This window comes from Gobio gobio, assembly GCF_949357685.1.
Source record: "Gobio gobio genome assembly, chromosome: 6".
NCBI lineage: Eukaryota > Metazoa > Chordata > Actinopteri > Cypriniformes > Gobionidae > Gobio > Gobio gobio.
The window spans coordinates 51,607,208-51,633,322 of NC_137102.1; the positions used below are offsets into that span (position 1 = coordinate 51,607,208).

Below are 26,115 nucleotides of genomic sequence, written 5' to 3' on the forward strand. Positions count from 1 at the left end.
GACAACATACCTGTGCAACACGGACCTTTAGGTGGCGCCACGACAACAAAAGTCTGCAGTGCAAAGCCTTTCTGCAATAAGACATCTCTGGTGGATGACAAGTATAATAAGACATCTCTCTCATGACAAGTAGTGACAGCAGTATGTGACATGCTATAAATATTCTAATAAATAAAATATGTGTAGGCCTATAGATATTATCCTTAGAATAAATTATATAAATATTAATGTCATAGGCTACATGTAGCTTTCATGCTCTAATGTTAATTGAGTACATTCAACTTTTAAATTAAATAAAAATAAACTGTTGGAAAGCTAAAATGTGATTAAATCAAATGAAAATAATTAAAATACACGTGTGTTTATATAGCCTAATATCTATGTTTTGCAGTGACATCCTGTTTGCATTGAGCCCTTCTCGCCCACAAGACTTTCAAAAAGCTCTCACGTCTGTGCTTGCATTGCCTAATTGCCCTTTACCCGATTGCTTATTGCGGTTAGGAAAGCCACCTAGTTGTTTTTCTCTGCTCTAAAATCAGATGCAAGATTGTGAGACGGTAGCCTCATAATGTAGAAATGATACATTCATAAATAATTTGTACATACAATTGTATCATGCATTGTATGTTGTTTGTTGTTGTGTGTATGTTCTGTATATGGCACCACAGCTAAACAACTGAATTAAATAGTTCATTCATTCCGACTCTATCAAGCACGCAACAGTCGTTTTGTTGCTTTGAGTGTGTGATTGTGCTAATACTATCAGCTGTTATCTACAGCACAATCACTGCTGACGTGCAGAGATGTTTTACTCGTGTTTGAAAGGTTAAGATTTTATTCATTTTAGCTTTTGAATGTACATGCTGAATGTTAATCTCTGTGTCTAAAATGTGTTTTTCCCCACCGGGCTGTAGTAAAAAAGAGCAATCTTTAAAGTTAGCATCCGACACAACCTAATTTTCAACATGCATCAGAACATCTTCAACACCCCCCAACACACACCCAAAACAGTTGACTCCTTCTCAATTTTTGCATGCTAACATGCTAACGCCTCCCACAGTTTCCTGTTGCTACCAAGTGGAACTTAAAAAAAGGTACCACACAGGAAAAAAATCGTTACAGAGTCGTTGCACACTTCGGCACAGCACTTCTCTTAAATCCGCGCGTCTCTTTGGAAAATGCCACACAACGACACAGACTGTAATATGACACATTTTAGGTATCCACTTTTCACCTCCACCTACAGCATTGTGCTGCTGCTCGGTTTCCCTCTGAACTCCGTGTCTCTTTGGATACTGCTATGTCGAAATGGCTTGAAGAAATCCGTTCCAGTGATCTACATGGCCAACCTGGCCTTATCGGACCTTCTTTTCACGCTCTCCCTGCCCTTTCGGATCCTCTACTTTGCCACAGGTCGATGGACGCTGGGAAATGCTCTGTGCATGATTCCAGGGACACTCTTTGCCGTCAACATCTATTCAAGCTCTTTGTTCATCACGCTCATCAGCGTGGACCGGATGCTGGCCGTGGTGTATCCCATAAGATCTCGGTCGGTCCGGACGGCTCCTGTGGCCTGGGCGCTGTGCGTGACCGTGTGGATGCTCATCGCTGGATTGGCAGTGCCAACTGCCCTAAACCACCCCGAAAATAAGGACGTCAAGTGTAACGTTATGCGTTGTTTTGAGAATTACACAAGTGATGAATGGAAAAAAGGCTTCATCATCCTCTGCTGTACCACTTTCTTTGGTATCGTAGTACCTTTCGGCATCATTATGGGCTGTACGGTGGCAGTCGTGCGGCAGTTGAGAGGCTACAGCATGGCGGCTTCCTCGAGCAACACCGAGCTGAGCAAAAGCAAGATTGTGAATCTCTTTCTGTCCAACTTGCTCATCTATGCCATTTGTTTTATCCCCTTTCACAGTGCTTTCATCCTATTTGGCCTGAGCAAATTGGAAATCTTGCCGGGAGATAAATCTTTCGAATTTTACTTTAACCTGCAAACTGTTACCATGTGCATGGCCAGCACGAACAGCTGTCTGGACCCCCTGATCTACTACTTCAGCTCAAAGAGATTAAAAGGTAGGAGCAGATGCGATTCTTCGTCAAAAAGCGTCGGTCTCGGCCTGGTCCAGAGTATGAGTTGGACAGGACAGTGAAGCAACAAATTATCACAATAACATGTGTTGTTGGGGTAAACAAGAGGAAATGATTATGCAAAAAAACCAGAGCCTAAAACCAAGAGCTGACTCACGCAAGACAATGTTGCACATCTCCGCTCATGTGTATCGCGTGGAAAAAGTTGCAAATCTGATTTGTTCGCTCTGGCGCCCTTAAGCTCGGCGGGTGAAAAGAGAAGAAAAGGGAAGAAAATGACGAACGTTGAGCTGAGGTGGTACTTTTACAGAAATCAGTACCTACCAATTTGACATGAATACTTTAATGTGTTTTCGGGAAACATGTAGCAAATCCACAAAGCTGTATAATTGCTTATCACTGAGAGCCAAAGGTTGTAGCTAGACTTTTTGACCCCTCTGTTCATATTTTGCTTCCTTTTGTACCGCATTAGCTGTCATTTCTACCAGCATTATCATTTGAGACTTTTCATAATTGTGTTTTTGTGTCATTGAGGTGTACTTTTTACTTGTCATGCATTATGTTAGCAGAAATAAACCAAACATACTTCTGCAAGCTTAATCCACGACTTTGATATCTTCTCAGATGATGGCATCAATATAATGGTGACTCGCTTTTTGATCGGACTTCTACTGAGATGCACGAGTGAATGTGTGAGAAACAGTTCACATGGTTGCATGAAACTCGCAGGCTGGCAAAAGGAAGTGAAAGTTAAATTTTTGAGTCAACAACAGTGTTGAACGGCACACCCTCTCCTGTTGTTTCACATGAGGGCTCTTTATTTCTGTGGCTTGTGGGGCAAGTGCACTGAAAGGTCTCTTGCACACAGTCGCTTCAGGTAGCTGTAAAGATGGACAGAACGCGAGTAGGGTTTCAACAGTTTATTGATGGATTTTACAAGCGATTATTATTTACAAAGCGAGAGCAGCAGAATAGAGTGCATCGAATCAAGCGCCTCAGACAAAACTTGCTACACCAGTATGTGGAAGAGGAACAAAATACATATAAATGGTACGATTAGAAAAAGTGCAAGCATTATGAAACGAGTCCACCTCAGACAATGTCTAAGGATCATAGGTGAATCTTACATAAAAGGAATACATTTTTGCACACCTGTGCCTAAGAAGATTCACCTTTAATTTCAGTCGAAACAATATGAAACAGCCCATTCTGATCGGTATGGACGCACTCCGTTTAGAGATAAAGAAACATTTCAAACCAACATCCGGTGGCTAGTTTTTTCACATTTTTCTACAAACTTTATTCACACGTATTAAAGAGCAACACACGGTATTTGAACATGATAAACCGCTCAGTTAAATAAACATTAATACAAAGAAATGGATGTCAAGTCAGGAAATCCAAGATAAGAAAACTAATATTGCTTAGATCACGTTCAAAAAAACCCACGCTATGACTTAAATTACAGGCTTAAAGTCATACATTTCTAAAATATGAGGTATACATCTTTTGGCATTGAAGACGATTTTCTAATACTGGATTTCTTCTATAATGCAGGAGGAAATGAACGACATGTTTGGACCAATGAAACAAACCACAGGAACAGCCTTCAGTTTACACAGACTGAGGCTTTACAAGAGAACAACGCAAATCATTCGTCAGTGCATGCCAGACTACAGATAACGTCTGAGAGTAATCTCACAGTTATATTTGAGGAAACTTCCCCAATGAAAAAAAAAACATAAACCTGAGAGTGAAATAAAACGACAAACTCCAGACAATGCCAATCAAAACAACATACTTGGGTGAAAAAAGTAAATTACAGCTTATCCTTGAAAACAAAAAAAGAACCAACAAATACATAAAGATGGCATTATGTAACATCATGTACAGGTTTATCACGCTGATAAAGTGCTGTTAAGCTGGACAGATGGGGAAGGGTCGCTTTTGGGTTTTGCTCAGTAGAGTTGAGAAGAAAGGAGGGGAAACTACAGCAGGAGTCGGTCGCAAATCATCGTCTCAACGACAAACGTGTTCTCGAAGTGCCGGATGCTGTGGCAGTTCCTGGTCTCTCGCTTATCGATGTCTGAGGAAGAAGCAGATTCGAGTTGGATTAAACAGACGCCTTCTTATAGGACTCGCATGTGGTGTGTGAACAATGTGTTAGGACGGGTTTTTGTGCTGCCCAGTTTGGGAAGTATTTTACATTACCATTGAAAAGTTTGGGTCTTATTTTAATGTTATTTTGAAAGAAGTCTCTTATTCTCACCAAAGCTGCATTTGTTTGATAAGACAAAATACAGTAAATACAGTAATATTGTGAAATATTACAATTTAAAATAACTGCTTTCTTTTTTAATTCATTTGAAAATGTACTTTACTCCTGTGATGGTAAAGCTGAATTTTCAGCATCATTACTCCAGTCTTCAGTGTCACATGATCCTTCAGAAATCATTCTACAATGCTGATTAGCATTTCTTATTATCAATGTTGAAAACAGTACTCTGTTTGTTTCAGGGATTCTTTGATGTTTAACAGTTCAAAATGTCAATGACTTTACTGTCACTTTTCATCATTGTAATGAATCTTTGCTGAGATATATATATATATATATATATATAAAAAAAAAAAACTTTAATGACCCCACACTGTGAACCCTAATGGGCCCCACTTTATATTAGGTGGCCTTAAGTACCATGTACTTACATCAAAAAATAAGTACAATGTACTTACTGTGTTCAAATTGTATTGCAAAACACCTTTGCTGATATTGAGGTGGGATACAGGTAGGGTTAGGGACAGGTGTGGTGGTATGGGTACGTTTAGGTGTAAGGGAAGTGTCAACTGTGTAATTACAAATGTAACTACAGAAATTACAGACGTAAATTACATGCAGGTATTTTTTTAAATGCAAGTAAAGTACAATGTAAAAACATGTACACAATAAATGCATTGTATCAAATTATTTATTAAAATGTTAGTACATAGTAGTTAAGGCCACCTAATATAAAGTGGGTCCCCCTAATGCCCAAAATGAATTTGTTTGGTTTGAGTAGAGCAAACTCAACTCAAATTAAACAAATGGAGTTCAATCAAATTAACTTTTATGAGTATTTAGAACTTTTGTTTCATGGTTAAGTTGTTTTTTGTAAATCTAGACAAACTTTCTGTGATTTCCCAGCATGTTTTGCCATGACACGCAAAAGTGAGAGTAAATTAAAAAAAGTGTTATGTTTTGTGCAAGATCAATGTTAAGGGGGATATTTAGTAGCATTTAATGTTTTATGCAATTTTAGTAGAGTTTCTGTTGTGTTTTTTTCTAGGGTTACCATCATGGTGACGAGTGGAACGAACTGTTATACGTTTAATGTTTTATATTGCCATTAAAACATTGTGTTACCAATTAGCAAGGTAGCATTAATTGAAGTAGCTAGTTAAAAGCTAGACAAGTATCCGCTACTAAAAATATTTAAGTTGACATGATAATTCAACGTTAAATGTACTTAAATATCTCAAGTTGAGCAAATTAAAATGCACAAGCACAAAATAAAAATGTGCAAGTTCTGCTTACTTAAACGTTACATTTCTTAACTTAAATTTGATGCAACAGATTACCACAAATTTGAGTTGCGCCAACTTATTCGGGTTTACAGCAGGGGCGATTTCTTCATTAGGGCGAGAGGGGCGATCCTTCTGCAAGTACAAACTTCTGTGAACGAGCACAGTGCGCATGCGCAGCAAACAGACGGAGCCCAACCTACAAGTGTATTTTTATGATAGCAGAAACTGTAATGTGACTATTGTAGGGTAATCAAAACAGCATAATTAGTCTGTGCTTTTGTTTTCATTTTTAGTTCAGTGAATTTAACTTCTGCTTTGAAAAGCATTCTTTTGTTTGTTAAATTGTAATGTTACAATGTTAGCACGTAATGTGACTTGACCCCTTTTTTTAATACATAGCATAGATGGCGAATGTAACCGTGCAGTCCATGTTTGTTTTCCATAGCCTTCAATATGAACATTGTTTGTAGGACAATATTGGTCAAGATGTGAAATCTTTTTAAATGAAATACAGATTTAACAAAAAAATTAAATAAAAAATAGTAGAAAATGGTTATTTAACAATACATTCAGACCTGCACTAATAATTCAGTTAGTTTGCGCCCCCTAAATTGTTTTAGCACCAGCCACCACTAGTTTATAGTGCAAACTTTTGAGTTGTTGTTTTTTTTCCATATGGAAAAATTTATAAACAATTCAAAACAGGCTTCCATGACTTGTCAAACAATAGTAACCACTACTAACTACTCCCAAAGAATTCCTAGACTACCCACAATCCTGCAGAGAGATCCACTAAATGCAATTAGTTTCAATGCAAATGGGACTTCTAGAAAGAAAAGGTTGTAGTAGTTTCTGCAGATAAATGTCACCCAACAGCAACCCACCTAATGTTAGATGATTCTGCCACTTTAGACTATTAAAATCATATTTAAAAAAGAAAAAACAATATTAAAAACATTAAAAGACAAAACATTTTTTTGTTGCTTCAAAATCACAAATGGTTTTCTTTAAGGGCTGGTCATTTGCGACACGAATAATTGTGAAATGTCTGTGAAAAATGCTTATTTTGAGAGTGCAAACTCAGTTGTCATTCTTGGTGTGGCACTAATGTTGCAAGGCACCGCATTTCTATTTCCTGTGGCTTGCCAGACACCATCTGCGTATAGATGAGTGAGAGGAAGTCCTTATGGAGCCAAACTACAGCTCCCACGTCGCATCACTACCCACACCTCAGCCTCTGCATCACACGAGAGAGATGCCGCTTTGATGCAAACGACAACTCCCACAATGCATCAGTGCCTGACGTGCATCACATCCCCCTCTGTGTGGTTTCCTAAGACGTTCTGTGTACTATACAAACATGAGTCACGCTCACACACCCACATTCACACGCATTAATCAGGATGAAGATCAGTGTCAGCTTGCCACACGCACCAGACTGAAAAGAACACAGCACATGCCCATATCTGTCTGAATGCAATGCTTCCTATTAGGCCAAAGTACTCTGAATCACAAAAAGAAGATGTTGCTGTTACTATCAGCAACAGTTAATGTGGTTGATTTCGCAAGATAACTGGGCATACAGAAAAAAAAAAAAAAAACAGGAACAAAATGAGCAGCTGCGTGCGCGTGTGTGTGTGCGCAGTTGCGTGTGCAGGTGCCAATTACAAATAATGTATGAAACGTATGCATGCAATGAAAAAAAAAGCAAGACTTTAATTAAAGCAAGCCTTGTGGATTACTTTTTTCACTCTCTATTTGGCAAAAATCTGATGTTTTTACTTAAGTCATTAACATCTTTTTTTGCTCTTCTGCTCAACAAAGTTACATTTAATAGACCGAAAATATAGAAAAACTGAAATAATTACAATTTGACATTATTTTCTATCTGAATATATTTTAAAAAGCTATTTATTCCTCTAATGCATCTGAATATATTTTAAAAAGCAATTTATTCCTCTAATGCAAAGCTGAATTTGTGGATCACCGTTCTAATATGCTGATTTGCTGCTCAAAAAACATTTCTTATTATTATCAATGTTAAAAACAGGTGTACTGCTTAATATTTTTGTGGAAACTGATACACATATACATACATACACATTATATATATATATATATATATATATATATATATATAGTAAAGACATTTATAGTGTTACAAAAGATTTCCATTTGAAATAAATGCTGTTCATTGAACTTTCTATTCAAAGAATCCCCCAAAAATATATTGTGGTTTTCAGCCTTGATGAGCATAAGGAATTTTCAATTATGTTAATTATTGCTAAATATGTGTGCAATACTGCCAGTTAAACACCATAGTTTAATACTTAGTGTTAAGGGTTTGCTCAAATCACTAACCCAAAGTATAAGCAATGGTAATAATGATAAATATAGCTGCGAGCAGCCATTAACGGGGCCAAGCGCAAATAAGCCAATATAACATGCCAACACGGCTGGGAGGGTGAGACCAACTGCAACAATGAGCAATTAAAGGCATTTGAAGATGATTTTAGGCATTAATGGCTGAAAAATCATATATACAGTCACTAATAATATGATTTAATGGTTTGTCACTTTTGACCAATAGGTGGCGCAGTAACGAAATTGATGTGGTGTGGTCAGAGTGAGATGACGATGACAACGGCAAAGTTTGGTGTCATTATATCAAAGCATTGCAGAGATACAGCCTCAAGAGTCATTTTGGCATCATGGCTCAACTTTGTCGCTGCAGTATACGAAAACGGTTTTGTCTGTTGACACGAAATTAATAACTTTTTGCTGTAATAGTCTGAAGATGTTACGATTCGATTTTGGTGAAAATCAGGCAAATAGTCTAGGAGGAGTTCGAAAAAGTAGGTTTCTGAAGGAAATCAAAATGGCGAACAGAATGTTTGGCCAAATATGGCAAAATTGGAATCTATGTTTTTGGCATGACCCAAGGAATATAGGAAAACCATTTTTATGACAATAGTCAAATTTAATCAAAAGTTAATAGCATTATTGGAAAATTCACTATAACTTTTGTCCACAAGGTGGCGCTGCCTTGAAACTTTTTGTGTACTTTCAGGGCTTGGTGACAAAGACACACACCGAGTTTCGTAACGATACGCCAATGCGTTTGTAAAACATAGCACTTTGTGACAAAATTCAAAATGGCCGACACCCAAAATGGTTGATATGGGAAAATTGGGTATGGCATGGCTCGGCGTGATGCCCCGACTCTAAAAAGACCAGTTTTGTGATATTTGGCTAAAGCGTTCTTAAGTTATAATCAAAAATATCAAATTTTTGTATCTCTGGACCACTAGGTGGCACTGCGCCGAAACGCTGCAGGCAGCCTCAGGTCATGGCTGGCATAACACACACCAAGTTTGGTTAGAATATGCTAAAGCGTTGCGGAGATAGGGCCTGACTTTCATTTTTGTGGGCACTTTGTCGATTTCGTTCGAGCGTTATTCAATAAGAATTTGACTAATCATCTCGAGTCTAATACGGTTTGGTCAGCATAGTCTGAAGATGATTTGGTTCAATTTTCGTGCAAATTGGAGCAACGGCCTAGGAGGAGTTCGCAAAAGTAGGTTATTCGGTTAAATAAAAATGGCGGGAAAATTATTATGACGGAAAATGACGTCATAGGGTGCAATCGAATTGGCTTGAGCCAAGGAATCAGAGGAAAAAATAATTTTGTTTCTAGCCCTTATGGTTCAAAAGTTATTAGCACAAATATGAGTCAAATTTTGGACAGGTGGTGGCGCTAGAGGGATTGTTTTAGAGATTCCAAAATTGGTGTGGTTAATGCTGGGACTGTCCTCTATCTGTGTGCCAAATTTCACAACTTTTCCGCAAGCGGTTCTATGGGCTGCCATAGACTTCATGGCGGAATAATAATAATAAGAAATCTAACGATTACAATAGGTGCCTGCACCTTCGGTGCTTGGCCCCTAATAATTGCAGTGATGTTTGACTTGGCAAACACCAATAATAAATAAAGCAGTCATGAAACTCACGTCTTTGGCTACTACGGCGTCTCAGCCTGTAAGTCTCTTTTCCGTAACAGAGCCGGTGGATGAAGGGTCCCAGCTGACGCATGTTCCTAACGCGTCCCGTCACCACCATCTCTTCCTGAATGATGTAGGTCTGGGGCAAATACATCCCCCGCTGCAGAAACACAAATGCATACAAACGGTCACATGGGATTCCACCAACATTGACACATTGGCCATGACGAATCCAACATTAGAAATCTGTGTCGCCTCTGCAAGGGAAGCGACAAGTTCTATTTAAGGGTTGCGCACATTTTGAAAAATGAAATTCCATGATTATTTTCCTTCAACTTTTTGGATTAAATAAATCAATTCTACAAGAAAAAAGAAAATAAGATTTAAATATATGAAATGTCTATTTATATATAGACACGTCCATGCATTTATCATTATTTTAAAAAGAATCCCAGAGTTTTCCAGGTTTTCCATGACCATGGGATCCGTCCTTGTGGATTCAAAATATATACATTTTAACAATTATTTTCTGAAGGTACATTTTTACCATTTCATATTTTATATTTCACTTATAAATGCTGCACATCCAATGTGTGACTCACGAACGGAGACCATTTGTGCAAGAGTTACATAAAACTTTATGCAATCTGTTACCTTGACATTGGCAAGCAGCTCCCACAGGCTCCTGGGCGGCATGACGATTGTCGTGTTGAGCTCGATGACGTAGCACTTATCCAACGCAATGTCGTAGTAAGCTGTGAGTCCCTGTGTTAATGAGAAACACCTCCGTTAAAAACGACTCTAGAACTCGCTAAATTATTTTAGACATTTATGTTTAAGTTTAATACACTTACTCAGCAAGGACACATTAAAATGATCAAAAGTGACCATATAGATATTCATGATGTCAATAAGATTTGCATTTCCACAAAAATACTAACTGTTTTCAACATGATAACAACATGTACTGTTTCTTGAGCAGCAAATGTGCATATTAGAATGATTTCTGAAGGATCATGTGACACTGAAGACTGTTACAGAATTTCATTTGAAAATATATTCATTAGCTATTTTGAATAGTAATAATTTTTCACAATATTAATGTTTTTACTGAGTATTTGATCAATTAAACCCATACGGGAGAACAAAATGTTCTGCTTTCTACCAGACTGACAGTCTCATAGAGTCTTATAGCTGCAGGGGAACTTGGGAACGTGGCGTTCACAGAAACATTTGCGTGTACTTCTGTGCCTGGCACATTGCACTGCATATTAAACAATGATTTCAGCAGACAAAAGGTTTCCTTAGAGATGGTTCACAGTCCATCTGGGGGAGCAGCGATGACTAACGTCGTCTTTTGTACAGCCAAAGAACTCGAAGAAACTGTACCAGAGCTAAATGGGCAGAACTTCACTTCAAGCGCTTCTCAGAAAGATCCTCACCCTGTGAAAGTCGTGAATGATGTCAGCCGGGTCACTGCTTCCAAAGTCGGGCACAGGCACGCTGATCTGCTCGTAGTTATCATCCAGGTAGATGCCCACGTTTTCCTCGATCTCCTGCCGTCCGAGTAACGGGGCGAACAGGGGGTCCTCGTACATCACCCGACAGTGAAACAAGCTGTCCTCTGGGATCTGGGGAAAGAAAGCGGAGAGGTTTAATAGAGGGAACTTGAACTAGTTTAGAGAACTGAAGACGGAGTAAAAGATCTAGCAAGGTGTTGCTATGGTGATCGCTATGGCAATGAACTTTAATAGGCTCGTTCGTGAATAAAAGATGATAAACAGATCCAATGACGTCTCTCACCTGAGGGCTGAAGTAGTATCGGTACAGGCATACAGACGCCATGATCAAGCCTGACAGGAAGATCACAAGGCCGAGCACGACGCACCAAAGGCCACTAAAGGGAGACTTCTTGGATCTTACCGGAAGCACCAACTCATCCTTCTGGAAAACACAAAACAACTTCAATTAGCACTTGGGATGCTTTTCATAGGCTTTTTGGGTCTGGACTGGTATGCATTTCACAAAACAAGTCAAATATACCATGCATGATAACTGAATGTTTCCTTTTAAAATTACAGGCACTGATAAGGCTTCTCATCATATCGTATCTATAACTTTTTTTTAATATACAAAATCTGTACGTGCATGCTGCCACAAATCACTCTGCAAAAGATGATTTTCTTACTCAGTATTTTTACCTAATAACTATCTAAACATTCTTATGTCATGATACATTTACTAGAGATGCAAAATTATTAAGATAATAGAAGGGACGGTCCACCAAAAAGTGTACAGTTGTGCCTTTTTTGGCTGCAACCATCATGTCGTTCAAGCCCATAAGACTTTGTTTAATCTACGAAACACAAATGAAGATATTTTTAATAAAACCGTCCCTCCATTGAAAGTCCAGGTAACCCAAACTGACAAGATAATAATAATACATTTTATTTGTACTGCACTTTACATTTGGAACAAATCTCAAAGTGCTACAGTTAAGATCATTTAAGAAGGATAAAATACTAATAGATTGAATAGTTAAAAGTCATAAGTTCTCCTAAAAAGAAATGTTTTTATGTGATATGTGAAGTATTTGTGTTTATATGAGAATAAAACAAAATAGCATCATATGAAAATGAAATCTATTTATTATCTAAAGAGATCACAAGGCTTGGATTAAAATTTACACTTTTAATTTGCGTTTCAAAGATTAACCCAAGTCTTATGGTTTTGGAATGACGTGGGTGAGTAACTGATGACAATTTTCATTTTTGGGTGAACTCAAAAGTATCAAAATGAAATGGGTTTATGCTTAAAAGAAAAAAAATTAGGTAAGAAAAACAAAACAAGGTTATTTTTCTGACCCGATTGAGCATTCCTTTTTTTAAGCATAAACACTTTTTTCCCTGAAGAATATATGAAGTCAACAAAAAAATCTTGATCAAATCTTGTTTTAAGAATACACGCGGTGTTCCAAATTATTATGCAAGTGACATATCAATTAGCCTGGCTCCGCCCTCCTACATACTTCTGCTCAATTTTCATTTTCCTTCAGTCCTCCGTCTGGGTTTGCGGTATATTCTCTGGTTTTCTCCAGTCAAATTTTAACCGGTCCAATCAGCGAACAGAAGGAGTGGCTGAGAACGATGACGTTGATGTCGAGCGCTAGTTTGAGATGACAAACGTTAGCGATTGGTTATGGCAGATCCAGAGTGGCTCTGGGTAGATCTAATAGTTTTAAACTTCAACAGAGGGCCCGCCTTCAAGGAAGTAAACGCTTGTCAGTCGAGAGGTACGGGAGTCTGGTCCAAGCTACATATCAGTAGGATTTCAGTAAAATAAACATTCAGATTTTAGTTTTTCAAAAAAAAAAAAAAAGTGTTTGATTTATTAGTCATCTCTTTTGTTTTTTGATAACTATCAATCTCAGACAGGTTCACCCAAAAATAAAAATTGTGTCATGATTTACTCACTCTCAAATCGTTACAAACCTGTATACATTTCTTTGTTCTGCTGGACACAAAGGAAGATATTTTGAAAAATGTTGGTACCCAAACATATATCGGACCCCATTGACTACCACAGTAGGAAAAAAAATAAAATACTATGGTAGTCAATGGGGCTTTCATTGAAAAACTAAAATCTGAATGTTAATTGAAATGAGAGCCTACTGATATGTGCATAATAACTTCGAAGACGGCGTATATTTGTAAAGAAAAAGCTAGACAAAAGTACGTTAGGAAACTATTTTTTGCAGGGCTTCACTTTCAGCACCCAACTGCGCCACAAAAATTAGTCACGGCAGCGTCTCAAGACGTCAGGTGGCGTGAGCAATCCATCCGCCTCCAGTCTCTCAGAGACGATGGTGCCGAGGACACCAGCTCGGATCGGCCCACGCAAGCTCTGGATCATCGTGAATCAAACAGACTGCTGACAGAGCTACTATCTCCGCCTGGCAGAGAGATATTTTTAGGGATGTACTGTACTTCCACGCTCCTTATTTGTACAGGAGTTCCTCTCTACGTAGGGAAGCCACACAGTAGCAGCGGGTAGGAGACAGTGTGTGGGTACCAGGCTGAAAATAACAGCACTAGTATCAGATTAGATGAATCCACGTCATTTACACTCTAGTAGAGAAAATTAATGCAGGCACATGAGGTCAAACTGAAAATGTGACGCACTAGAGCCTCAAGAAGAGAACGTTCTGCCTCGCCCACAAATGTCCCAGTTTATTAATGCATTTACATTTCGGTTACTCTGAACTGAATTCTAATAAATGCCACTTTATTTTGGGTAGAAGCTTTTTAGTTACAACCCCGAAGATTTGATGCACATTAACAGCCTGCAATTGATGCGGTCTCAGAAATGAGAAAACAGTGAAATCTGCTGCAAGCGTCATATTCCTATGAGCCTCGGACTAAAAAGAAAAGGATGTCAGGCATCCATTTTGTGATAGCAAAGATCCTACTTGCAGGATCAAGAGTGTGCCTATCCGGGTTGGAGCGAGTACTGAGTGTTCCAGGCACGTAAAAACAAACGGCTGCGGTCATCTGCACTGTTACAGCTCAGGTCGAGTGGTGATAAAAGGATTTGCAGTTGAATAACTACGATCATGGGAACAAACAGTGAAGAACACACACACAAATGTAGCTCAAGCCGATTTGTTCGGCACTAATCTGCAGTGGCGGCCACACGGCGAAGGATGATGTAATATCACCCTGTTGTGCATCTCAATACTGGCTCGCATCCATCAGCTGTAAACCAATGCAGAACTGCATGTCTGAGCCTGTCAAAGTGTTTAATAATGTATACTTTTATATTAATATATTCATGAAACTCAGAGCTGTTCAGTTAAAAATAAGACATCTGATACTTTTAATAGAATAAATGACAGAAAATTCTGGAATCTGCTTTCAGCATCATTGTCCTTTTTCCAGGTTTTCCTGTGCATCTCAATACTGGCTCACATCTATCAAGTGCAGTAAATTACATTACATCATATTCTTGCTTTAAACATGCACAAGCCTGACAAAGTAAAAATGTTTTATATAATTGCATTAATTTGATCATAATAATTAGTGTTATTATTGTCATTAACAACAACACTAATAATTGTATATTATACACCATTACAATTTAGTCGACGAATCGTCTAATTGGATTAAAGACATAATGAAGTCATAATAAAAGGCAATAACAAAGCACAATTATACACATTACATGTTTTGTTTTTTTTCCTTTAAGCATAGGTACAAATAAATTAAAATAAATATAAATGTTTGCTGCAGTTTTTATTGCGTTTTGCTGTGAGGAACATGACAAAACAAAGGATGGTTTCACGGCAGACCACAAAACAAAGACAATAATGTGTATTTAAATGGGAAGCTACAACTCACGTGAGAGTATGGCATATGAATTTCCTCTTTGTCTTTGTCATCGTTCTCCTTTTCCGGCTTCTGTACAGTAACTTGTTGAAACGATATCTTCACCATTTTGACGTTTCTTCCTGGTTTTCTGCGGTTAGGACGTCCAGTGATTGAACCACCAAGGACGGTTCTGAGCTGTGAATGAAACGCTCGACAGAGGGCGAACTTAAAGAGGATTCCCTCGCTTCCGGTACACTACAAATTAAGAGTCCACCAATCGGTGTCTATTTTCTAAAATTAGTATCACTCACAATAACCACATAAAAAAAAAAACAGGTCTCGTCTATTAACCCTTTTAGATCCGAATTATGCAACAAGGGACAAAATGTTGTTTTATTTATTTGACTCTAAATGCAACCATAAATCATAATCATTGGGGGGGGGGGGGGGGGGGCAGTTTATGTTAATGGTTATTTCTAATGTCTATTACAAAAAACACTGGTTAAAAAGCCAGATTATTATACACATGAATATGTTGTGTTAATTCAAGAAAACTTCAAGGTTTTATCTTGCAACCTGTTAAATCACAGTTTTTCCATCTATACATCCCTCCTTTCTTTTAAGATTTTCATTCTTCATTTATTCCCATAATATTTTTACTGGGATCACATATATCAAGTTTTCTGTATTAGGCTATACAGAATACCCATTTGTGCTTAAAAATGTAATAATAATAATAATAATAAATATAACTCTTCAATATGATATTATTGGTACAGTTTAAAGATGTATTGTATTATTATGTATTAATGTAGCATACTTATATATTATGTTGATACATTTTTGAGAGATAAGTTTCCTCTGTAATGTGCATAATTAACAGAGAAAGTGAGAAATCTTAATGTACCACGTTTATTTGGCAAATTAATAACCTTGAATAATTTATATAGCAAAAAGATTATTTCACCATGAATGTAATCATGTTTTAACAACGAAATGTAAAAAAAAAATGTTTTTGATAATTTACACAGATTTAAAATGAAAGGAAAAGCACTACCTGGAATAATAATAAATAATAAAAAAATAAAAAAAAGATCCAGCCCGCCTGGTCACGTCTTGGACTTTTATTGTGAAAAAGTTCCACAAATGGATGTCCATTCCGGTTCTATTTTAGCCGTTTACGGTGCTCTACTACGCGCTGTGATTTGCATCAGACTGCCGGAAGTTAATAAATAACTTGACACTGCTTAATATGGCTATGATGCAGGTTATAATCTATAAATTATAATCTACAAACAGCGCAAATGAAAAGTATTATCAAGCAATGAATGAGAATCATTTTGAATATCATGTTTTACCATAGCACTTTGTAGTTATCATTTTAAAAGATTTATTTAGTGGCATTAAACGGGATTCTGTAGAATATCCGCTGAATTTACAAATTAAGACAACTGTATGCATGCTGTCAAATATAAATGTAATATAAAATATAGCTAATGATATTTTTTAATCACTAAATAAATGGGATTTGCTGTCTGCATGGGGTAAATATATATCATATTATGTCAATATGATATTGACATATATGTAGTTTAGTTTTCAGTAGTCTTACATGACTGTTACATTTCAACACAACAGTATGCTTTGCATTGTGTAGCTTCATAGATGGCCTCATAATAAACAAGTAGGCGACGCATTGACGGTGTCCCACATACGCACACTGGTGCTGGCAGGACGTCGTGAATTAAATTAACTGAATTCCAGTAGAGGGCGCACTTTTGTTCTGTTCAGCAAATTGGTTTTGATCCTGAAGCTGTCACATTCAGTTTTATGTAATACATAAAAAGCCATTTAGATGATGTATTTACCATTTAGGCTATTTGATTAGGCCTGTTAGCAAGTTCTAGTGTTCAGATAAACAATAGGAAGTCAGTTGATAGTAGGCTAGATAGGTAGCCTACCCAATACAAATATGCCAACTAAGACAGATGAAGTTGCTTCAGGGAATTACTTGTACCATTTGCTTTCCTCTTCTCATTTAGGTCAGTTCTCAATTCTCATTCCATGTCCCTTTAGTTATCTGTCATTTCCAAGATAGCATTAGCCTAAGTTTCAACCCTCTAGGTTTAATTATTAGTTTGTTGGTGTGAAAATAAATAGGCCTAAATAAAATGGTTACACTGCAGTGAGATCATTGCCGTTTTACTTTGAACTTAATAGACTCTTTTCACAGACTGTGATGTTTTAACGGTCATCAATATCGTAAATCCTACAACGTTTTTTGTATTTTAATTTTAAAAAAAATTAATAAAAAATAATATATATATATATATATATATATATATATATATATATATATATATATATATATATATATATATATATATATATATATATATATATATATATATATATATATATATATATATACATTTATAACACTAATACTTTGTATTTTCTAATACAGCGTTTATGGGAGTGATGGTAAAAATTTACATATTTCTCTTTTTTGACAGCCGTTATCAATCTCACTCTATTTTTTCCCTCTTTTTGAAAGTTCTGAAATCACTATTGTGGTGTTTTTCTTTTGCTATTTGAGCAAATGCACAATATGTTGTTTTTTTTTTTTTACGTATTCTCTCATTCACAGCTATAATATTTAACCCAACTATGACGACTTCCACTCTGAGAAACCCGGAAATGTGAAAAGGGTCTATTTGTAGAAAATTTAGTTGAAAAACGATAATATGCTGTTGAAGTTTCACCACTTTTTTCTCAGTTGACAGGAATAAATCGTTTAATCAGACACAATTTACTGAACTATGATATGCATAATTATATTACTTACTACTAATATTATATTTGCAGTTGCTTCATTTATCTATCTATCTATCTTTAATTTAATTCTAAATATAAAGTAATTATAGCCTATATGTAATTTAAATCTATCTTTAAGTGTAATTCCATCTGTAATTTCAAAGATAGCATCACGTTTCAACCATCTAAACTTGAAAACCTAAGTTTAATTGTTAGATTTCTATCTATCTATCTATCTATCTATCTATCTATCTATCTATCTATCTATCTATCTATCTATCTATCTATCTATCTATCTATCTATCTATCTATCTATCTATCTATCTATCTAGGGGTAGTAGTTGAGCTTAATTTAATTCAGTAAATTGTCCTTTGGTCCATCTACAGGTTCACAGGGTGGGTTGGTTTACAGTGCACAGACAAAGGCACGGCTGTTGATTGGTTGCCAGTCAGTCCATTCACATGTAAATCAGACTTCATAAATGTCCCTCTTCAGTCACCCACTTTGCACAGCATATGTAGTGCTTGTTAGCACAGACTTTTGTCTCGAATTGAACCCGCCGACCATCTGCCCCCCATTCAGGCGTCCTCTCAGCGGTCTCTACTGCAGCAATATGGCCCCTGCGTCCCGCAGCAACAGCCACGAGGAGGATTATTACGGAATAAAAGACAGAAAGGTACGCAACATGTCTCTTTAATAGCACAAGGCAAAGTTTATCGACGTTTTCCCTCAACTTAAAGGCATTTCTCTCCCTCTTCAGACGAGGAAACCGCTGGTGGAGAAAAAGAGACGCGCCCGCATTAATGAAAGTTTACAGGAGCTGAGGCTACTGCTAGCCGACCCGGATGTAAGTTCAAGTATCACTCCTTAAAGCATCTGTAGCTATCCACCGCCAACATACAGTGCAGGGGGAGTCTTAACAATCATTTTTGTTTAGGCGCAGGTCAAAATGGAGAATGCCGAGGTGTTGGAAATGACCGTGAAGCGCGTGGAAAGTATTCTACAAAACAAAGCGAAGGGTAAGAGCTCTGTTTCAAGATCAAGTTTCACACAGGCCGCATTTAAAATGATTCCGAGCCGCTTGTAGCTTATTTGGGTCGTGACGTCATACTGCTTTTCTCCTCCGCAGAGGCTGACAGCGTGAACCGCGAAGCTAACGAGCGATTCGCCGCGGGCTACATCCAGTGCATGCATGAGGTGCACACCTTCGTGTCCAGCTGTCCGGGAATCGACGCGACCATAGCCGCCGACCTGCTCAACCACCTCCTGGAGTGCATGCCTCTGAACGACGAGGATCGCTTTCAGGACATCCTGTCAGATCTCATGACGGACTCTTGCAACGGTGGCACTTGGCCTGGCGAGGCGACGTACGCCGTCAGCAGCGCGGTCAGCAGCGCCTTGTCCCCGTCCCCTTCAACCACCTCCAGCGATGACCTTTGCTCTGACCTGGATGACACGGACACGGAGCACAGCCGCATCTCGGTGGAGGCAAGGGATCAAGCGCCAAGCATGCCAACCATGTACCCCTCCAAGTCCGTTTGGAGACCGTGGTAGACAGATGCGCACCCCTGTCGATTCATGAACATTTGAGTGTATTTTTTTTTAGTTTAGAGCTATTAAAAACCTGCATTAGTCCAGGATTGAGCACCTTTGTGATAGACAGTTCCACAGCTGGAATGGGCCAGCTGCAACGTTGCTTTTTTGTCATTTGTCATCGACCTGTGGATACCCCTCAGTAAGCTCTTCTTGGTGCAACAATGTGCATTTCAATCCAGTTCCACACAGTTAGAAGTATTTGTATTTAATTGTTTTCTTTTGTATAAGCTAAGTTAAAACAACACTGTAAGGATAAATAATATTTCTAGGGAAATCTTCCCATCTCTAATTATTGTAGCCTACACTCTAAAAAATAAAGGTTCTTTATTGGCATTAATGGTTCCATTAAGAACCGTTTAACGTCCATTGCACAAGAGGTTCTTTATATATATATTTTAGATTATTAAAATGTTCTTCACACTAAAAAATGGTTCTTGAACTTCACTGAAATGTTCTTTGGGAAACCCAAAAATGGTTTTTCTATGGCATCACTGTGAAAACCTTTATTTTTGAGAGTGTGTAGGGTAGGATGTAAATATTTCAATGTCGTGGCTGTAGATATAGATCTCTGACATTTAAATGTGTATGTAATCGTTGTGATAAAGGAATTTAAAATAAATAAAAGTCAGATGTAATGACAATTAATGTGTTTTATATGTGATTGTGACTTCACCCTTCATTAAAAAAATCATTTTGATTGTACTGTAAAGAGTGTCATGTTATTTCTTAGGCCTAAAGTGAATTTGAGGCTTTCTTGAGCAGATGTTAAAGAGTTTTCAGGCAGCTGCAGTTGCTTTGATGAAATAACCAGAGTATGTAATCTGCTTTCACACCTCCTCTACAAGTCTGAAAGTGTGAATAGGAACTTTGGGTATTTTGAGGCTTAAGACGTGTTAAACTTAACACTCCATTGCCGATCAGCCATTGCAGCCAGAGAGACGAGCTAAAATGTATCGTGCTGCAGATCATGTCTTCTGTAGACTGTGTTGCTGGCAAAGTATGTCATCAAAAATAGCGAATTAATGCAAAAATAGCTGTCTGCAACCATAAATAGACCCTAATTCAGAGCAGCGCCATGACAGCTAGCTAGCGAGGCTGGGAGGAATAAACTTGCCGTGTTTTCAATGGATCCGCAGTAAAAAGCTGTATTGAGCTCCTATATCGTTTATTTTCCCATTTTTTGTCTACTGAAATTTTTCCATTTTTTGTCTACTTTCTTGGAAATCTATTTGTTCAGTGTTTCGTCGGCAGAACAATCCATAAAATAACAGTTCAACCCATGAAGAGATGTGTCTAACCCTCACGCGCCTAACTTTCATTGGCGTCCGTAAAAAAAAAAATGGCGCTCGATCGCCAAACCACGTAGATTTCCCGTAACTTTTACTCGATGTTACGGCTTTTTATTTCGCCCCTGATTAACAGAAGATGTAGACTATATTAGGTTATTATTGAAAAGCATGAAATCTAGAGCTGAGCAGAAACATTCACTATAAATTTCCATGATCTTTTAAAATGTTCGTTTCTGTGACTTTTCCATGGGTTGGGGGCTTTGAACGTCTCCAAATTAAGTCGAAAATAGAGGCTATACGTTATAAACATTTTTCTAAAAACGGGTTATAGCTACCAAAGCAAAACTAGCCACCAAAGGGTTAACAGTGCTTATCATTTGCACGTAAACCAAACAAATTCGTGCTGGGGAACCTGCAGCACAGACACTCGCGAAGTCGCTTCACCTGAATATCAACTCTCGCGGTTTCTCAGACGTCGACAAAACAGAAGTGACTCTTTAGAGATTTACAGATCACAAATAGGCCTATTGCCTGCCACAAACCCACGTTGTTTTATTTAAAACGTGTGGAGAATAGCTATGAGAATCCGCGTGACTAAACCGCGACTGGAATAGCCATGCGGCTGTAAAACTGACAGAATAATTAGACGCTGCTAAACCAATGAATTAAAGAATAGCCTAACAGACTGAGTACTAGTCCAAATGAATGACCTATGAAGGTCAGTCTTAGTTTATATAAACCATTAACTGCAGTTTCCCACAACCCAAGATTTACGCACGTTTGATGTAAATACGTATTAACTCTTTTAAATCCACATAGGGTTCACAGACTGTTGACAGGTTGTATTAGCACTGCTTTCATCGGATCAGAGCCGGATTTTCGGCGTCTGAAGGTTGTTGTCTTGGTAGGAGGCCTGGAGGAGCCATTCACACCTTGTCCTCAAATTGGCGCAGGTGTGAAAGAGAGAGGAACTAGCGCGCCTTTCATGTGCGGTGGCACAAACCCCTGTCTGGGCGCACAGTGAGGAGAGTCTGATCACATGAAGGGAAGCTGTGCGTCGGATGTGCGCTGTATAATAATAAAAACCGTTTTAACGGTCGTCTGACTTTGAACATATGGCGCAGAATGAGGCCCCTCTGTTCCAACGGTCCGTTTGCGCAGGACTGGGCTGTACTGTACACTGAAAAGCAAAGACGTCTTATGGTCAGCTAAACAAATGACTGGAAATAGGCATTTTATACACACAAGTTGCTATGACGTGTTTCAAAGTGACACGTTATATCCTCCCGAGACCCAGACAAAAAGTTTATTTATTTATTTTTTAATTTAGGCTATTTTTTAAAATGTCATTATTGTTTGGAGCATAAGAAACTAATTAAGAAATTATTTATTCATATTTGCTAAGTCCACTGTAGTGGAGACCAGGTTGTTTTGTGGAAAATAAAATAAAATACATGTAGGCTATATGCAAAAACAATGTTTTTTTTTTCATAGTTTTTTTCCCAGCTTTTTTTCTTTCAGTTTTGTCCCATTCAATACAATGTATAAAGTGTATCTAATTTTCATATTAATGTGTTCTTAGTGGCAACATGTAATGAAAAGAGAAGTGTAATAATGGGAGTAATATTTGACAACATTTTCATAATAATAGCCTATCTAATATTTCATAGGAATATTGATATGTGATTTCTTTCCCTATTCACTGCTTGTGTCTCACAAAATGCCCGACAAACACGATTTAAGTCCTAGGGCTAAATTCGAACACTAAATTAATGTCATTTTTTAAAGACCAAGGAGAAGTTCTTGTCGTTTTCTCCTAAGACCCGGGGAAAAAGTTTTATTTGTATTTTTTAAATCTAGTATTTTTTCATGTCATTGCATTATTTAGAGCATAAGAAAGAAATTTGTGAAAAATTATGTTTTATTTGTTTGCTGTGTTCTCGTAAGTGGACTGAGGACTGAGTTGTTTAAAAAATAAAATGACATGAAATGACATGTATAGGCAAAAACAATGGGAATTTTTCTTTCAATCACCAATACATTTTTAGGTTTGCAATTTTTTTTAACTAAAATTTGTTTAAAAAGGATTCTCAACTATGTTATGAAAGATATAACGGAATGAATTGATATAGGCCTACGATTTTACTTTATGCAATATGTGGGTAAAATGGCCATACAGTTTGTTTGTTTTTTGTTGTTCAGTTTGTTCTTGGGGCAACATGTACTAAAAAAAGAAGTGTAATAACGGGAGTAATAATTGACAGCATTTTCATAATAATATCTAATATTTCATAGGAATATTGATATGATTTCTTTGCCTATTCACTTCTTTGTCTCCCAAAATGCCTGATAAACAGTGTCCTCTACAGTGGACATGTATGAAATCAATGCCCTGTATTGTAACAGAAAATCATATTTTGATTAGAAATAACATTTCCCTGAGATGTTGGTTTATGACAAACAATTTAACAATTAGTCCAATTTAAATAATTATAAAATATTGGCCTGGTTTCACAGACAGGGCTTAGATTAAGCCAGTATTGGGCTTTCAATGTAAGTAGCTTTTATAAACCGTGCCGTTGACAAAAAAAAAGAACATTAATGGTGTGCACCTTGAGACAAAACAATGGCAATGGCATATTTTAAGATATGCCAGTGCATGTTTCTTTCAGCTCAAAAATGCATTTTAATCCAGGATTAGTCTTAACCCATTGTGCCCAATAGTTTCATGTATATAGACATGTTAATAGTGTCCTATGTGAACCTGTTCTGCATTTATTTTCCCCAGGTTTTTTTTTTTCTTTTTATTGAAAATCGTTCCCCTTCTATGTCAAATTTGAATAGGAGGAGAACTTTTGGCGTCTAACTCAAAATAACTACTTTCAACAGATCAATCTTTATTACCAAGTCGAAGAACATTCGATGGAAACTCAAAAAAGCTGCATCTATCTTGTAATCTTTTGAACATGAAAACACAACAAACAACAAATGAAGTCTTAAAGTGGTGGAACATAGCGCAGAACAAAGTGCAGCCATTAAGTTGCCCCAACAGGGCATTGTGTATCAAAAAGTTAAATGAAAATAAATAAATAGAATGACGAAATTACATCTATATAACAACAACAACACAATAAAAATAGTCCCATAGTATTCAATGGCTGACTGTAGTAGGTGATTTCATATAATAATGTAAATGTAAACTCATTACTTGTCTGAATTTCAACATTATAATGGAAATATAAGCTATAATGAAAATAATTAAGGTCCTTGACCGATTAGAATGAAACGCAACCAAACTGGATGAAGGGGCTTCAATATTTTGGCCCTTACAAGACATAATATCATAAAAGGGAGAAAAAGACCATCTATAGCAATTATTCCCATGCTTTAACTCTTTATCTTTCCATTCTTCCTTTTGTGTGACTGACTGAAGCTTGAAAACTGGAAGGCCCATCCACCCCTGGACAGCAGACACAGGGGTGGGAGTCGTGGGACAGTAGAGCTGTTGAAAGATCGCTCTCTCCTCTCCTCCTTTTGACAGATTTTCTCCCTATCGAATAAAGATCTACAGTACAGATGTCAGTTAAAGGGTTAAGCTATGTTTTAGGTGGGCTATTGTGAAAGCAGAAAGCACTAAACAAGACCAAAAATCTTGATTTATTAACCTATTAACACATTATACCCCATTTCCCCATTATATAAGTAATTTGCCCACCGGCAACTACACTCACCTAAAGGATTATTAGGAACACTATACTAATACTGTGTTTGACCCCCTTTCGCCTTCAGAACTGCCTTAATTCTACGTGGCATTGATTCAACAAGGTGCTGAAAGCATTCTTTAGAAATGTTGGCCCATATTGATAGGATAGCATCTTGCAGTTGATGGAGATTTGTGGGATGCACATCCAGGGCACAAAGCTCCCGTTCCACCACATCCCAAAGATGCTCTATTGGGTTGAGATCTGGTGACTGTGGGGGCCATTTTAGTACAGTGAACTCATTGTCATGTTCAAGAAACCAATTTGAAATGATTGGAGCTTTGTGACATGGTGCATTATCCTGCTGGAAGTAGCCATCAGAGGATGGGTACATGCTGGTCATAAAGGGATGGACATGGTCAGAAACAATGCTCAGGTAGGCCGTGGCATTTAAACGATGCCCAATTGGCACTAAGGGGCCTAAAGTGTGCCAAGAAAACATCCCCCACACCATTACACCACCACCACCAGCCTGCACAGTGGTAACAAGGCATGATGGATCCATGTTCTCATTCTGTTTACACCAAATTCTACCATCTGAATGTCTCAACAGAATTCGAGACTCATCAGACAAGGCAACATTTTTCCAGTCTTCAACTGTCCAATTTTGGTGAGCTTGTGCAAATTGTAGCCCCTTTTTCCTATTTGTAGTGGAGATGAGTGGTACCCGGTGGGGTCTTCTGCTGTTGTAGCCCATCCGCCTCAAGGTTGTGCGTGTTGTGGCTTCACAAATGCTTTGCTGCATACCTCGGTTGTAACGAGTGGTTATTTCAGTCAAAGTTGCTCTTTTATCAGCTTGAATCAGTCGGCCCATTCTCCTCTGACCTCTAGCATCAACAAGGCATTTTCGCCCACAGGACTGCCGCATACCGGATGTTTTTCCCTTTTCACACCATTCTTTGTAAATCCTAGAAATGGTTGTGCGTGAAAATCCCAGTAACTGAGCAGAATGTGAAATTCTCAGACCGGCCCGTCATGGCACCAACAACCATGCCACGCTCAAAATTGCTTAAATCACCTTTCTTTCCCATTCTGACATTCAGTTTGGAGTTCAGGAGATTGTCTTGACCAGGACCACACCCCTAAATGCATTGAAGCAACTTCCTTGTTATTGGTTGATTAGATAATTGCATTAATGAGAAATTGAACAGGTGTTCCTAATAACCATTTAGGTGAGTGTATAGTTGACGCTTGGACTTTTGTCTAAGTATGCAAACAACTATAGATCACTTGTAAGATTTGTTTTGTTTGGATGATTATAAAGACCTTCATGGTTATGTAGATGTATATATGTGAATAAAAAATACTTATTAGTAACATGAAAATGACCTTTCTTTGGGAGGGTTTGCCTTCACCTGGCTTCCTGGAAGTAGGGGTAGGAAGTTGGCAGCCTCATGTTACAGGGAGGAAGTGAATACATCCCATGAGAAAGCGCCAGACTGGACACGCGCTGAGAATGACTGCCGCGCTTACCTCAGCTCTGTGCTCTCGTGATGACTGAAATCTGACTCCTGTTCCTGCTGCGTTTGTCTCGTGACTTTTGCTCGGCTCACTCACGCGTTATTGAAAAGACACATTCAGTTTTTAATTGTAGTGTTTATTCTCTAGCTGAACGAAATTATTGTACTA

General features: G+C 37.8%; 3 protein-coding genes across 4 annotated transcripts; 2 read left to right on the forward strand and 1 right to left on the reverse strand.

Annotated features, from left to right (window-relative positions):
* The first annotated feature begins 1,069 nt into the window (after window positions 1-1,069).
* lpar5a (lysophosphatidic acid receptor 5a) lies at window positions 1,070-5,499 on the forward strand. The gene is made up of 2 exons (XM_079819987.1): window positions 1,070-2,079; window positions 3,652-5,499. Exons 1-2 carry the CDS (start codon window positions 1,179-1,181, stop codon window positions 3,837-3,839), a joined length of 1,089 nt encoding a protein of 362 aa, XP_079676113.1. The 5' UTR covers window positions 1,070-1,178; the 3' UTR covers window positions 3,840-5,499.
* itm2cb (integral membrane protein 2Cb) lies at window positions 3,001-15,689 on the reverse strand. The gene is made up of 6 exons (XM_079819992.1): window positions 15,053-15,689; window positions 11,460-11,600; window positions 11,099-11,287; window positions 10,311-10,421; window positions 9,666-9,816; window positions 3,001-4,180 (listed from the first exon to the last, which is right to left on the reverse strand). The coding sequence occupies exons 1-6, from the start codon at window positions 15,146-15,148 to the stop codon at window positions 4,083-4,085; spliced, it is 786 nt and encodes a 261-aa protein (XP_079676118.1). The 5' UTR covers window positions 15,149-15,689; the 3' UTR covers window positions 3,001-4,082.
* Window positions 15,690-17,658: 1,969 nt separating this feature from the next.
* On the forward strand, window positions 17,659-20,142 carry hes6 (hes family bHLH transcription factor 6). 2 transcript variants are annotated; one of them, XM_079819990.1, is made up of 4 exons: window positions 17,659-18,516; window positions 18,601-18,687; window positions 18,778-18,859; window positions 18,970-20,142. In XM_079819990.1, the coding sequence occupies exons 1-4, from the start codon at window positions 18,322-18,324 to the stop codon at window positions 19,392-19,394; spliced, it is 789 nt and encodes a 262-aa protein (XP_079676116.1). In that variant the 5' UTR covers window positions 17,659-18,321; the 3' UTR covers window positions 19,395-20,142. The 2 variants fall into 2 exon arrangements, with proteins under 2 accessions (XP_079676116.1, XP_079676117.1); XM_079819991.1 differs by having other exon boundaries at window positions 18,784-18,859.
* Window positions 20,143-26,115: the final 5,973 nt, after the last annotated feature.